General features: G+C 36.5%; 1 protein-coding gene across 1 annotated transcript in view; it reads left to right on the forward strand.

The window, feature by feature from the left end:
* LOC107566909 (PH and SEC7 domain-containing protein 3-like) overlaps positions 1-14385 on the forward strand; it is a 42594-nt gene that overhangs the window by 12240 nt on the left and 15969 nt on the right. Inside the window, exons 2-4 of the mRNA XM_016252479.1 lie at positions 1746-1857; positions 5747-6614; positions 8819-9196. Of these exons, the coding sequence (XP_016107965.1) occupies positions 1746-1857; positions 5747-6614; positions 8819-9196 (1358 nt within the window). The remainder of the gene's footprint in view (positions 1-1745; positions 1858-5746; positions 6615-8818; positions 9197-14385) is intronic.

Genomic DNA, 14385 nt, shown 5'->3' on the forward strand with positions numbered 1-14385 from the left:
AACCTGTTAACTTGCGTACCCGTATTTTAATCTCTTTAACCTATAGTTGCGCCGATGCCAATGAAGTCATGCAGCTAACGCGCTTCTAATTCAGTATTAATGTGCTCCCAGAACGACCGCAGATGAGGCATTAAGTGCATGGCACTGCGACCAACTTTACATTTTACAGAGTTTAATGTGGTCGCTTTGTTTTTCTAGATCAGTTTTAGTCGTGTAATAGATTTGAACAAAGAAATAAATTGCTACACAAAGGCAGTATTGGCCATTGATTGCAAATACAAATACAAAAATTAGACGAGTAAAGAAAACGCGGTACTTATTAAAAGAATCACCCTTTTATTTAAATATATGAAAACAGGAAACCGCTGTTAACAGGTTAATGTAATATTTTCCCATTCAATGACTAGTAAAATAATGGCAACTTACTGTCTGGATAATATTGAACATGGTTCTTCTGAGATGTATTCATCTGCAGACCACATGGATACTATTGGTTCTTCTCGGAGTAGTGCGGCCGCGCGCTGCGTCGTAGTCTTGTGTGACCGGTGTCAGTGTTAAGGCGCAATACTGCCACCTGGGAGGTCAACCAGGTACTGGTGCTGGAGTAGGCTATTTGCGTGTGGTGTTATCATAAGTGTCCTGTTCATTTTAAATATCATGGTTATCGCCAATACCGGTATATCGTCACACACTAAATTAACACGATGTCGATATTTCATGATTTGAATATCACGGTTATCGTCAATACCGGTATATCGTCACACACTAAATTAACACGATGTCGATATTTCATGATTTGAATATCACGGTTATCGTCAATACCGGTATATCGTCACACACTAAATTAACACGATGTCGATATTTCATGATTTGAATATCACGGTTATCGTCAATACCGGGCATGGATACTATTGGTTCTTCTCGGAGTAGTGCGGCTGCGCGCTGCGTCGTAGTCTTGTGTGACCGGTGTCAGTGTTAAGGCGCAATACTGCCACCTGGGAGGTCAACCAGGTACTGGTGCTGGAGTAGGCTATTTGCGTGTGGTGTTATCATAAGTGTCCTGTTCATTTTAAATATCATGGTTATCGCCAATACCGGTATATCGTCACACACTAAATTAACACGATGTCGATATTTCATGATTTGAATATCACGGTTATCGTCAATACCGGTATATCGTCACACACTAAATTAACACGATGTCGATATTTCATGATTTGAATATCACGGTTATCGTCAATACCGGTATATCGTCACACACTAAATTAACACGATGTCGATATTTCATGATTTGAATATCACGGTTATCGTCAATACCGGTATATCGCGACACCCCTATTCTGAAGTCATACGATCTCTGTGTGAGAAGCACAAAATAAAACTGTTGCATTTCTAAACTTGTGTGTTATGAAATTACATAATTGTTATGAAACCTGCTGCAATTTGATTGAATATTTGAATATGCAACAGCAAAATAGACATGAGCTGTGGAGGAGAGGAAAAGATTTTCTATAAATAATGACTTGTGAGGATTTTGGGTCTGTTCTTCTCACAAAGCTATTTTGTCATGTTTTGTTTTGGAACTTGATAGCATCCGTCTTGTAAAACTGATTTGCTAAATTTATAATAAAAAAGACTTTCTGTCTTCAGTCATAATACTGCCACATGCACACTTTGCAAAAACGTGTGGTTAAGTTAAAATGATGTCAGATTAATGCATGTTTAACTCTGGTTTGTTCTTGCAGGGAGAAGCGTTTGATTGGGTCAGCAGCTCCTCTGCACATGCACAGAGTGTTGCCAAAGCCAAGTACCAGTTTCTCTTCGGAAAGACAGAAGACACAAGCTCAGCAGATAGCGGTACTTTTATATTCTTGCATACTTCTTGCATGCATGTAATTATTGTGTGTGTGTGTGTGTATATGTGTATATATATATATATATATACACCAATGGATTGGTAATAGTGAGAAAGTGTGACCATACATATATATATATATATATATATATATATATATATATATATATATATATATATATATATATATATATATATATATATATATATATATATATATATATATATATATATATATATATATATATATATATACACCAATGGATTGGTAATAGTGAGAAAGTGTGACCATACATATATATATATATATATATATAGTAAATTGAAACTGCATGCAACACATTTTCTCTTTCACTTCCGTATGTGATGCTGTATTTTTTCAGCTGAATACAGGCTCAAATGAACACCCTACTCTTCTAAATGTGTAACATCCTGTTCTTCTGTGTGTAGATCTTTAAAAAAAATGGATTGTGGATTACAGGAATAGTTCATAGTTCAGATGAAAATTTGCTGAAAAATTGACTCACCCTCAGCTCATCCAAGATTAGGATGAGTTTGTTTCTTCATCAGATTTGTATAAATGTAGCATTGCATCAGTGTCTCAGCAATGGATGCTCTGCAGTGAATGGGTGCCGTCAGAATGAGAGTCCAAACAGCTGATAAAAACATCACAATAATCCACAAGTAATCCACTCCAGTCCATCAGTTAATGTTTTGAGAAGACAAAAGCTGTGTGTTTGTAAGAAACAGATCAATCTTTAAGACGTTTTACCTTTAAACCTTTCTCTGAAAAAAATGGTAACCTAAAAATGAGCAGTAACCCTTTATTTTAAGGACCAGTTCTCACCATTAACTAGTTGCTTATTAGCATGCATATTACTAGCATATTGGCTGTTTATAGTTTTTAACTATTAATAATCAGCAAATTAGAAGTTTGAGGCAAATGTCGTCGATAATAGTTATTTAATAGTGAGAATTGGTTCCCAATGTGACCAAATGTGCTTCATGTGGTAATGAATAAATAAAAAATGTTATTTAACATTACTGAATCAACCTGAATATATTAGGTTACTTTATTTTTTACTTTTTACAGTGTCGCTTCTGAGTTTATAATCCATAATAACACTTCCTCCAGTGAAAAAGTCCATCCCGTTATCCTCCCACATCAAAATCCACCCATGAGGAACTGTTTTGGAGTGTTTTGGTTCATCAATGGTTGTTGATTTGTGCAGATTTCTCTCCTGATTCAGACCAGATGGCTTTTTTGACCCCTTGACTAAACTATTATGCAGCTAGCATCTAGTTCTGTGCAACATTATAGTTCACAGAATCTGACAGTTTGTACACAAACCCTGCTTTGTTCCTCTGTAAAAAACAAAAACTAGGTTTTCTGAGAGGGGTTTACAGTGCTGACTGATAACATCTAAATTAACGTTATAAATGAACTAAACCAGGTAGAAATAGCTCTTAACAACTGCAGTGTAGCAAACATAATGCTTTGCTGGTGGCACCTGAAGGCAGGTGAAGTGCATTTAAGAAAATAAAGGATGTAAATAGAGATGTTTTTATAATAAATAATACAGACATAAGAGAGGCAACAACCTTGAACTTTGGTGGAAAATATCTCAATTGTCATGAGTCACTCGCAAAGTTGCGATTATTGAAGTAGTGATAATCATAGGAACATTTGAGCATCAGTTTAACCTGTTTGATGTCTGCTATTTTTGACCAAAGGCATGTTATTCAGCTGACGCATTATGTCCAACAATTTTAAGTAAACCACCCGTTGACTCATAAAACTGCTGCTAAACATCATATTGCCATGTCCACATTTTTATAAACATCTTTGGGCTTGTTGTTTCGTAAATGTAGTTCATAAAAATGATCAATGTATTTGGGTTTATTTGAAAAAGGCAAGTGGCTTGTTTTTCAGATCCAGTTTTTCTAGTGAGATCTGGCAACATTGGTCTCTATGGAGAGTAATGTATGGGATTTCCCCAAGACCACAGGACTGTTGGAAGAAACTTTAGTGAAGAGAGATCGTATCAAAATGTATGAGTCAATGAAGACACATACCTTTGTTTCTGCGATTTTCTAGCATCCAATGGCACCCATTCTCAAGCTACCATTTTCCAGAAAAGAGACGTCACTGCATTATCAACTAGTTGTTCAGTTTGTTTCTGTTCACAGATAGGACTGTCACTTTAAATGTTTGAGGAGTTAATTCGCTTGTGGAATGTGATTATCACTGATTCTGACATACAGGAATTGATTGGACTGTGTCTACAGAGTGTGATTAAACTCTCAGTAGAGGAGTGACAACCCTATTGAGCTGCTGTGTGTGTTTTAACCACCAACATGAACACAAAACACTCCTCCAAGATCTTAGTGTTTCCGTATCACTGGTGTGTCATTCTGCCTGTCTGTCTGCCTGCCTGCCTGTCTATCTGCCTGCCTGTCTGTCTACCTGTCTGTCTGCTTGTCTGTCTGTCTACCTGTCTGACTGTCTGTCTGTCTGTCTACCTACCTGTCTTGTCTGTGTCTGTCTACCTACTTGTCTGTCTCTGTCTGCCTGCTTGCCTGCCTGTCTGTCTGTCTGTCTGTGTCCGTCTGCCCGCTTGTCTGTCTGTCTTTCTGTCTGTCTGCCTATCTGTCTGTCTGTCTACCTGCCTGTCTATGTGTCTGTCTGTCCTCTAATAGCATTGCACAAATTATACAGAGTTGAGTTTGTGTAGAAAAACACATTTACAAATCTCAGTATAGTTTTTAGTAAATTAGTTTGATTTTGTGAAACTCCTTACATTCATTGGTGGATCTGATTTTATTTATTTGTGGATGGATTGTATTTGTGAATCTGTTTATTCACAAGTATTTAATAACCCCAAACCTCTAGCATCATTACAATTTGCACATGATCTTTTTAAATATTTATATTTTTTAAACTAACACAAATTTTAAATGTATTTAATTAAGTGTTTTTAATTCATTATTTAATAAATTTTCTTCATTTCAAACCTAACAAAATTCTGTTTGTAAATTGATTTGCTTTGATATTATATCAATTGACATGAAGGCAGTGTGTGGCCGAAATGTCTAATCTTTATCTCACATACTCTACTGTATATAGTAAGTGCAGTGGTATGCAGCCTGGTGTTTTTGTTCAAATTTAGTTTACAGTACATTTTCAACCATAGTCAAATGCTGCCACCTGGTGAAGAGAGTTTGGACAGTTCTAAACAAATATGACTAATCTGCTTTATGCTTAATGTTTAATGTTTTACAGACCCTCACATTTCATGATGACCAGTACTTTCATTTCAGCTGGTGCATTAAAAATGAAATTCACACATACAGGATTATGTAATTGTCCTGATATCATGATGAAGAAAAATTGTCCTTAAATTATTGGAAAAAAAGTTGTTTGGCATAATCTTTAATTCTTAGTTCTTTGAGAAAACTGCTCATTAATGTATGAAAACCTTTTTCTTCTGCTAAATCAAAATCACATGGTATAACCAAAATGCAAAAACATGCCAAAAAAAAGGACATGATATCATGACTGTTTCACTGAGTCTCTCAATATATCAAAATAAGTTGACCTTTTTATGACAAGGAAAGGTTAGTTCAGGTTGTAAAATATCATGTGGCCTAAACATTCAGATGTGTCCACTTGATGATGCTTTTCATTTCCCTAAAATGTTTGTTTTTGTTTTGTATAATTGAAATGTTATCTACTACCAATAGCGTTTTTGCTTTGGAAGTTTCTCTTTTTCTTGTTGTTCATCCTGCCTTCCGTTGGTTTTATTTGAGGCAGACAGTCTTGCTCCACTTGACTTTCTTTGAGTTAGCACTTAATGATCTCTAATCTTAATTTTTTGGTTTGTCAAACAGTCGCCCCTCCGACCCAAGAGAAACAGGGAAGCGGCTCAGGTCTTGAGTCCGCTCTTGATGACGATGACATTGATGAGACGTCCCTCTTCCAGGAAATTGACAGGGAGCTGTCAAACCTGTTGAGTGGCCTGACCGCTCGGAGTCAGCATGCTGCGTCCGGACAGGACTCGATGTCAGGAAACGCCACCGCCGCCTCACCCATGATCCCTTGCAACGGGCAAGACGAAACCCCGCTGTCTCAGCTGGATATGGCCAAGCAGGGCCTGGACGTTCAGAACGGCCAGTCCGAGTTAGCAGGAGACTCCCTGCTGTTTGATTCGTGGTGCGAGGCGCTCATAAAGGACCCCAGCTCAGTTATGGCGGCCGCAAACGAGCTGAGCTGCTTCAGCTCTGGGCCCAGTCGAGACCCCAGGAATGCACTGGCCTGCCAAAATAAACCTGACGCCAGCCCGACTCCAGCTGCAGCACATGGGGAGCAGCCCTCAGAGGTGCCCTCCCAAGAAAACGCTGGAAAGGAGATGGAGGGCAAGAGGGCCGGGTCACCCTTGCCCAGTAGGACAGACGACGACCCCTCGGCAGAACTGGTGGATGGGTCTCTAGAGGAATCCAATAAAATTCTGGCCGAGATCCCGGGCATCTTCAGTGGCTTTCTGGAGGGGGGCAAACTGCGGGACAAGCCGCCGAAGAAGCTGCGGTTTGTGGAGAGCAGGGAGAGCCTTGTGAACGGAGAGATGCAGAACGGTACGTACCAGAGCTGCAGCGTGAAAGAGGAAGTGACTCTGGACGCGCAGCATACAGAAGCCACAGGAGTGCCACAGGGGCGCGTGCTGAGACCCGATCACAATCCAGCAGAGAACGGCTCAGACAGGTACAGTACCTCTGCATCGCAGTCCTCACTTGCCAAAAGCCTGTTAGATAGTAGAGAGACACCATTATTTGGCATGAGCAAGCTATTTTATATGATACTTTTGTACTTTTAAAGAAATTCTAAAAAATATCACCCACCAGTGGCATTAAATTGGTGTTCGTTCAACAGGAAACAACGGTGTTCACAGGTAAATTAATTCCTTATATTTTTATAATCAATATATATTATTAACAATGAGTAATTGTTTTGTTTTCATAAATATTTTTTATGTAACTATTTATATAATTTTATTATTAAAATGTTTTAATACAATTTTAACGGTGCATGTTTTTTAAAAATGGCTATGATGTGGAAAAATCCAAAATAAAACAATTAAAAAGTGATTTTGCTTATTAGTTATCAAACACATTAACATTAAAATAATCAGTATTGTGTTTCTTATCTCTGTTTAATAGCAATTATAGTTGTTGTTATACATTTGGTAAAGATTTTGGACTTAACATTTTTAAATGTTCTAGTAACACTAGCTCTGCATTATTACATAGACAACATTTTAAATCTGACTGATTTAAACCCTCTACGTGCATGTTTGATGTTTTTTAGTATTACATTAAAATATTAATATATTTATAATATGCATTTTCTCTTGATATATTTGTCATCTTGGAATAATTATTCCTGACTGACTGTTGCATTGCATTTTAATACTGCCAGAATATAGAAGGCAGAGTAATGCTAACACTTTAGATTAGGGAACACTGTTCACTATTAACTAGTTGCTTATTAGCATGTATATTACTAGCATATTGGCTGTTTACTTATAAAGCACATATTAATGTCTTATTCTGCATGACCTTATTTTAGATCCCTTAAACCTACCCAATAGATAACTACCACAACAACTACTTTTCTCACTGTTTTTAAGCAGTAATTTGGAGTTTACTGAGAGAAAACTCTTGCATGTGTGTTCCCTAAGTGTTAACAGCATTATTTATGAATAGCTGTTATGCCAGGGGCACACCTATGATGCCTATGTAGGCAACTCAGTATGGTGAGTAAAAGCTGTCAAGAATGAGAGATATACACAGCTGCACCTTATGTAATGCTAAATTCAATTGTGCTGTTCATCAGCTAATCTAGTTACTTTTTATATTCAGTTCTCTAATGCATCTGATTATCGGTTTCACTTCCTTTACCCTTTCTGCCTGGTCTTCGTAAGAAATGATCAAGCACAATGTAGAGGAAGCGTTGTGTTCACTCTGAGTTGCTAAGAGGAACGAGGCTTGTGGTTCTATAATGGAATTGCGTTATTTTTTTTCAACTTCCTGTGGATGACTCTCATGAATTTGTCCAGTACATATCCGGGTCAGAAAGAAAACTGTTTATTTTATTTTCATAATCATTTATTTCATAATAATTAATAATCATAATAATAATAATAATAATTCAGAATAATATTATTCATAGTAATTAATTGTCCATTACAGAAGAAAATTCGGTCACACTTTATTTTAATGTCCAATTATCACAATTAACAAACAATTAACTACGGCTTTTGCCTCAATAACTCCTAATTAGCTGCTTATTAATAGTTAGTAAGGTAGCTGTTAAGTTTAGGTATTGGGTATATTAGAGATGCAGAATATGTGCTTTATAAACACTTATAAACAGCCAATATGTTAATAATAGGCATGCTAATAAGCAACTCGTTAATAGTGAGAATCTGTCCCTATACTAAAGTGTTACCGAACATTTCATTACTATAACCAAGCCAAAAATTGTAGTAATACAATCAATCAATCAATCAAGTACTTAGATAAGTATTTATGTCATTACATTATTTGATTGAGCAATCTGTAATTGTTTGTTTTAATAAAAATACTGTATTCCAGTAATAAAAATCGTAATAAGAATGACTTTGAAAGTCTGAATGCATTATGGAAACAATAGTTTGAGTGGAAATGTGCTGAATTCATAAATGAATGGTCCTAGGTTATTGTTTTATTCTTTTAATTTTCTGGTGAAATATGACCCAGGCTCATTTTGTGAGGTTCATTCTTATGGCCTAAGTTGTCAAATGAACATATGTTGTAGTAACTGCTTGAGTTGTGTCTCAACTCAAGGACTTTAAATAGGCATAAGACAGAATGTCCTAAAGTCCACGTCTGTTCAGTGAGATGTGTTTGTCTGTCTGGCTGCTCCAGGTGTTCTGCAGGTGAGAGTGACGCCACAGATGTCTTCAGCTGCCAGTTTGAGATCATCCTGGAGTCGGAGCGTCTGCGGGGGACTCTCTACAGTAGCATGGACTCGCTGTCCAACCCTGCACCTGAACCCAGCTCTCACAGCGCTCCAGGAGCCTCGTTTGCCTTCGACATCCCCCTCACTCCCATGATTCAGCAGCGACTCAAGGACAGAAGTCTGTTCCTGAGCTCGGATGCTGAGGTGCTGAGCGTCGCCGCCACGAAGGAGAGCGTCAGGGCAGCTCTGGAGGTGACCTCTTCGTTTCTCTCAGCGGGCCGCGAGGACGCAGGAAACGGTTTAAACGACAAAGACCCCAGAGACTGGCTGCAGGGCTGTTTCAGGTAAGACCGCACAGTTCAACGTATGCTGAAAGAATGGCTGACAGCTCTTTGTCATGGTTGCAGATATTGCACGCAGTGTTGCACAAATTGTAACATTCTTCGCGCTGAGCACTGTTTCGTTATGTTGTTATGCTGAAGAGCTTGTGTACTGGAGAAAACATGGAGGCTTGAGTTGATTATGTGGCGCCCTCTGCTGAAAAGTATTTTCAATTGCATGCACTTTTTCAGACCAGGGTTATAAAATTAAGTCACACTTTATTTTAAGGTCCAATTCTCGCCATTAACAAACCATTAACTATGACTTTTGCCTCAATCTTTTAATTTGCTGCTTATTAATAGCCAGTAAGGTAGTTGTTAAGTTTAGGTATTGTGTAGGATTAGAGATGCAGAATATGCTCATGCAGAATATGTGCTTTATAAACAGCCAATATGTTAATAATAGGCATGCTAATAAGCAACTCGTTAATAGTGAGAATTGGTCCCTATACTAAACCTAAAAACATTTTTGTTTCATAAATGAAATAAACATAATCTGAGGTAAAATGTATTTACTAAAATAACTACAAATAAAAGTGAAATAAAATAACTATATAAATGAATAAAAACTATATTCAAAACTGATTATCTAGTATCTCAATGATAGAAAAATGACACTGGTTCAGAAAGGAATTTTTCTAGATATTTAGACAATAACTGTAATTCATAGATAAGAGTTGATGTTCAATGCAAATATTACAATTCTGTCATCATTTACTCACCCTCCGCTCGTTCCAAACCTGTATTGAGTTTCTTTTTTTTTCTGTTGAGCACAAAAGAAGATATTTTGAAGAATGTGGGTTACCAAAAAGTTGACAGTAAACACTGACTTCCATAGTATGGGGGGAAAAATATTATTAAGTCAGTGGCTACCATCAGCTAGCCCTAATTCTTCAAAATATCTTCTTTTGTGCGCAACAGAAGAATGAAACTACAGGTTTGGAACGAGCGGAAAGTGAGTAAATGATGACAGGATTGTCGTTTCTGGGTGAACCATCCCTTTAAGGAGTTAAAGTGAAGGTGAGAACATTTATAGTAGGGATGCACGATATTGGATTTTTGCTGATATCCGATATGCTGGTATTTTTCAACTCATTTTGGCTGATACCGATATATTTCCTTTTGTTTGGAAACAACACCAAGTCTCTCCTGTGCAGAAATTATAAGCAAATTATTTTTAATTTTGGTTAGTTTTTAACAAGAACTTATTTGTTAGAATTAAATAACAATAATATTTTTTTTGGACAGTACATTGAACCTTTGAAAATAACTATAAATAAACTATATATCAATCGCTGCATTTTTTCCCCCAGAAAAGGTTAACCCTTACATTTTATTTTAAGATTTAACATCTGTAGATGGTCTAAAGCAAAAGAGTTGTAAAAATTCTGGAAATCTTTTAGAGCTTATGATTTGTTTGAAAGATAAAACATATGACACATTAATGAATAAATCAGTATATATAAAATTATTTAATTTACAAGTTTTTTTATATTATTTTCATTTAAGCTATAGCTTCTGACCTTTAAATAAAAACATACTCATTATTTTATGACATCAATTACTGCTTTATTTAATCAGAAACACAGTCTAAATGTTATTTGTGTAGGCTATTTTACTTTTAATTTAAAGGTCCCATATTGTACACCTTTCTGGAGTTTTATTTGAGGTTTTGATGTCCTTAAGAATATATATTTGCATATGGTAGTTAAATAGCCCCTAGACCTCAGTAATCGTGAAAAAAGCCAGGAAATTTCAGTTTTGACAATATGGGACCTTTAATTAGAAATAGGCCAACAGCGCCCCCTACGGAATTAAAACTCCTTACTGAGCGGGCATTAGGATATATTCCTCTTATCGGCAAGACATATCGGCATAATTTTTCATATCGGGCCGATGCCGCTATTTACATTTAAAGCCATTATCGGCCGATTCCGATATCAGTCCGATAATATCGTGCATCCCTAATTTATAGTCAATAAGATTTGTAAACTTCCAGTGACAAGAGTGCTATAGGGCTGTCAAAAAATTTTTTAATTTCGAATATTTGTCGAATTTAAAATAAAAATCAAGTTTCTGTTAGTCCACACTGCAGAATAGTAGGTGGCTGTAATGCACCTTAACATTGGATGCCACCCGCCATAAAACAAAACAAGAAGAAGAAGACATCTATCACCGTTGCACTCGCGTCTTGAACAAGAGAGCATGTTTAGAAAGCCATGTACAATTAAAACTTTTAAAAAACTTGTCTCGAGACTTCATGGCGTTTTTTTTTCCCATCCCACTGCATCTCATGCTTTTAAATGAAAAAAAACTCTTTGTGACTTTGCTGATATTGATTCTTTGATATTCATTTGATTGTTCACAGTTTCAGTACACTTTTTATTTTATACCTGATTATGCTTCCTCTGTGGGCATAAACACTGCAAAGTTTTGACATGACGAAAACATTTAAATACGGCAGTAAACTCACAAATCATAGTAAAGTTATGATGTCTTGTGGATGTAAACAAGAAATGTGGATCGCTGTGATTTTAGCAAATTAGCAACAAGAGATGTGTTAGTTATTATTAGAGCTGGTTATTTTTTTTAAAGATAAGGCTTTTCAAGCTCTTAAATGCGAGGACGATGCAATCCTATTTCTGCAAAGGAGTAAAAATATAAAAAAAGGTAATTGCAACTTTTTTCTCAAGAATTTGGATTTCTGAGAAAAAAGGTCTGGATTGCGAGATGTATTTGCAGAGAAAAAAAAACTCACAAGAATTCACAATTACCTTTTTAATATATATTTTTTTCTGTGGTGGAAATAAGCTTATATGAAGGACCCACAGGAGGACTTCCCTTCATAAAATATAGGGTATATACAGTAAAAGTGTGGGGTCAATAAGATTTATAAATGTTTTCGAATAATAAGTCTCTTGTACTCACAAAAGCTGCATTTATTTGATCAAAAATACAGTAAAACTATAATATTGTCTCTAATATAACTGTAACATATTATCTAACTACCCTGAGACTGCAGGGCTGATGGGAGAAATGACGGGGTATGGAGAAAAACCAGTGTCGCAATAAATCAAGCGAATGAGTCAAGACACAAACCCCTGTTATGTCATTTTCTAGAAGTTAGTTTCCAAAAGAGTGACGTCACGCTGTACTAGTTCTGTAAACACTATGTGGATTTGAAGTGGATTCAGTTTTTATGGGTTTGGAGTAAATTTTTTGTACAACATGGTTGTGATTCCTGTAAACAACTGATCTGTGTGTACACAAGAAGACGAAACACAGATCAGCTGAGTTTAAACTGCACAGAATTGAAAGGAGCTCTTGTGTTTTATGGATGAGTGAATGCTTATGAAGCACTTTATTAAACCTGCTGCTGACTGCATTCATTTGACCTCTCATGTGCGCAATTCGAGGAACCAGTGGATGTGATCAAAATTTAGATTTATACAATAAATAAGCTTTCCATTGATGTATGGTTTGTTAGGATGGGACAATATTTGGTCGAGATACAACTATTTGAAAATCTGGAATCTGAGGGTGCAAAAAAATCTAAATATTGAGAAAATCGCCTTTAAAGCTATCCAAATGAAGTCCTTAGCAATGCGAAAATTAAGTTTTGATATATTTATGGTAGAAAATTTACAAAATATATTCACGGAACATGATCTTTACTTGATATCCTAATAATTTTTGGCATAAAAGAACAATCGATCATTTTGACCCATGCAATGCATTTTTAGTTGTTGCCACAAATATACCCGTGCTACTTATGACTGGTTTTGTGGTGCAGGGTCACATATAATTTGTAAAGCCCACTGAGTCTAACATGCACCTAGAGAAACGCAGTCTACTACAGCATAACAATAGCAATCAGTAAACATGCATTCTCACCCGCACACTCGTCAGAAATCATCACACTACATTTCCTCATCATCTGCTGTTATTTATAGCTCCATCGCAGCCTCGTGCCCCAGAGCATGATGGATGTAAATAAAGGCCATAGCTCCATTCACACACAAGCGTGTGTTCGACCCAGCCCCCCTCAGATGGAGTGAGACGCCGGAGCTGTGGTGATGAGACTCGCTACAATAATGAATAAGCACAAACAGAGCGCCGTGTCCTAGCATGCAGGTCAGAGCCGAGCGTCTGGCATCTGGAGGTAGGACGTCTTGTGGATGTAAACAAGAAATGTGGATCGCTGTGATTTTAGCAAATTAGCAACAAGAGATGTGTTAGTTATTATTAGAGCTGGTTATTTTTTTTAAAGATAAGGCTTTTCAAGCTCTTAAATGCGAGGACGATGCAATCCTATTTCTGCAAAGGAGTAAAAATATAAAAAAAGGTAATTGCAACTTTTTTCTCAAGAATTTGGATTTCTGAGAAAAAAGGTCTGGATTGCGAGATGTATTTGCAGAGAAAAAAAAACTCACAAGAATTCACAATTACCTTTTTAATATATATTTTTTTCTGTGGTGGAAATAAGCTTATATGAAGGACCCACAGGAGGACTTCCCTTCATAAAATATAGGGTATATACAGTAAAAGTGTGGGGTCAATAAGATTTATAAATGTTTTCGAATAATAAGTCTCTTGTACTCACAAAAGCTGCATTTATTTGATCAAAAATACAGTAAAACTATAATATTGTCTCTAATATAACTGTAACATATTATCTAACTACCCTGAGACTGCAGGGCTGATGGGAGAAATGACGGGGTATGGAGAAAAACCAGTGTCGCAATAAATCAAGCGAATGAGTCAAGACACAAACCCCTGTTATGTCATTTTCTAGAAGTTAGTTTCCAAAAGAGTGACGTCACGCTGTACTAGTTCTGTAAACACTATGTGGATTTGAAGTGGATTCAGTTTTTATGGGTTTGGAGTAAATTTTTTGTACAACATGGTTGTGATTCCTGTAAACAACTGATCTGTGTGTACACAAGAAGACGAAACACAGATCAGCTGAGTTTAAACTGCACAGAATTGAAAGGAGCTCTTGTGTTTTATGGATGAGTGAATGCTTATGAAGCACTTTATTAAACCTGCTGCTGACTGCATTCATTCGACCTCTCATGTGCGCAATTCGAGGAACCAGTGGATGTGATCAAAATTTAGATTTATACAATAAATAAGCTTTCCATTGATGTATG

The sequence above is a fragment of the Sinocyclocheilus grahami genome, unplaced genomic scaffold, assembly GCF_001515645.1.
Source record: "Sinocyclocheilus grahami isolate Dianchi unplaced genomic scaffold, SAMN03320097.WGS_v1.1 scaffold1111.1, whole genome shotgun sequence".
NCBI classification, from domain to species: Eukaryota; Metazoa; Chordata; class Actinopteri; order Cypriniformes; family Cyprinidae; genus Sinocyclocheilus; species Sinocyclocheilus grahami.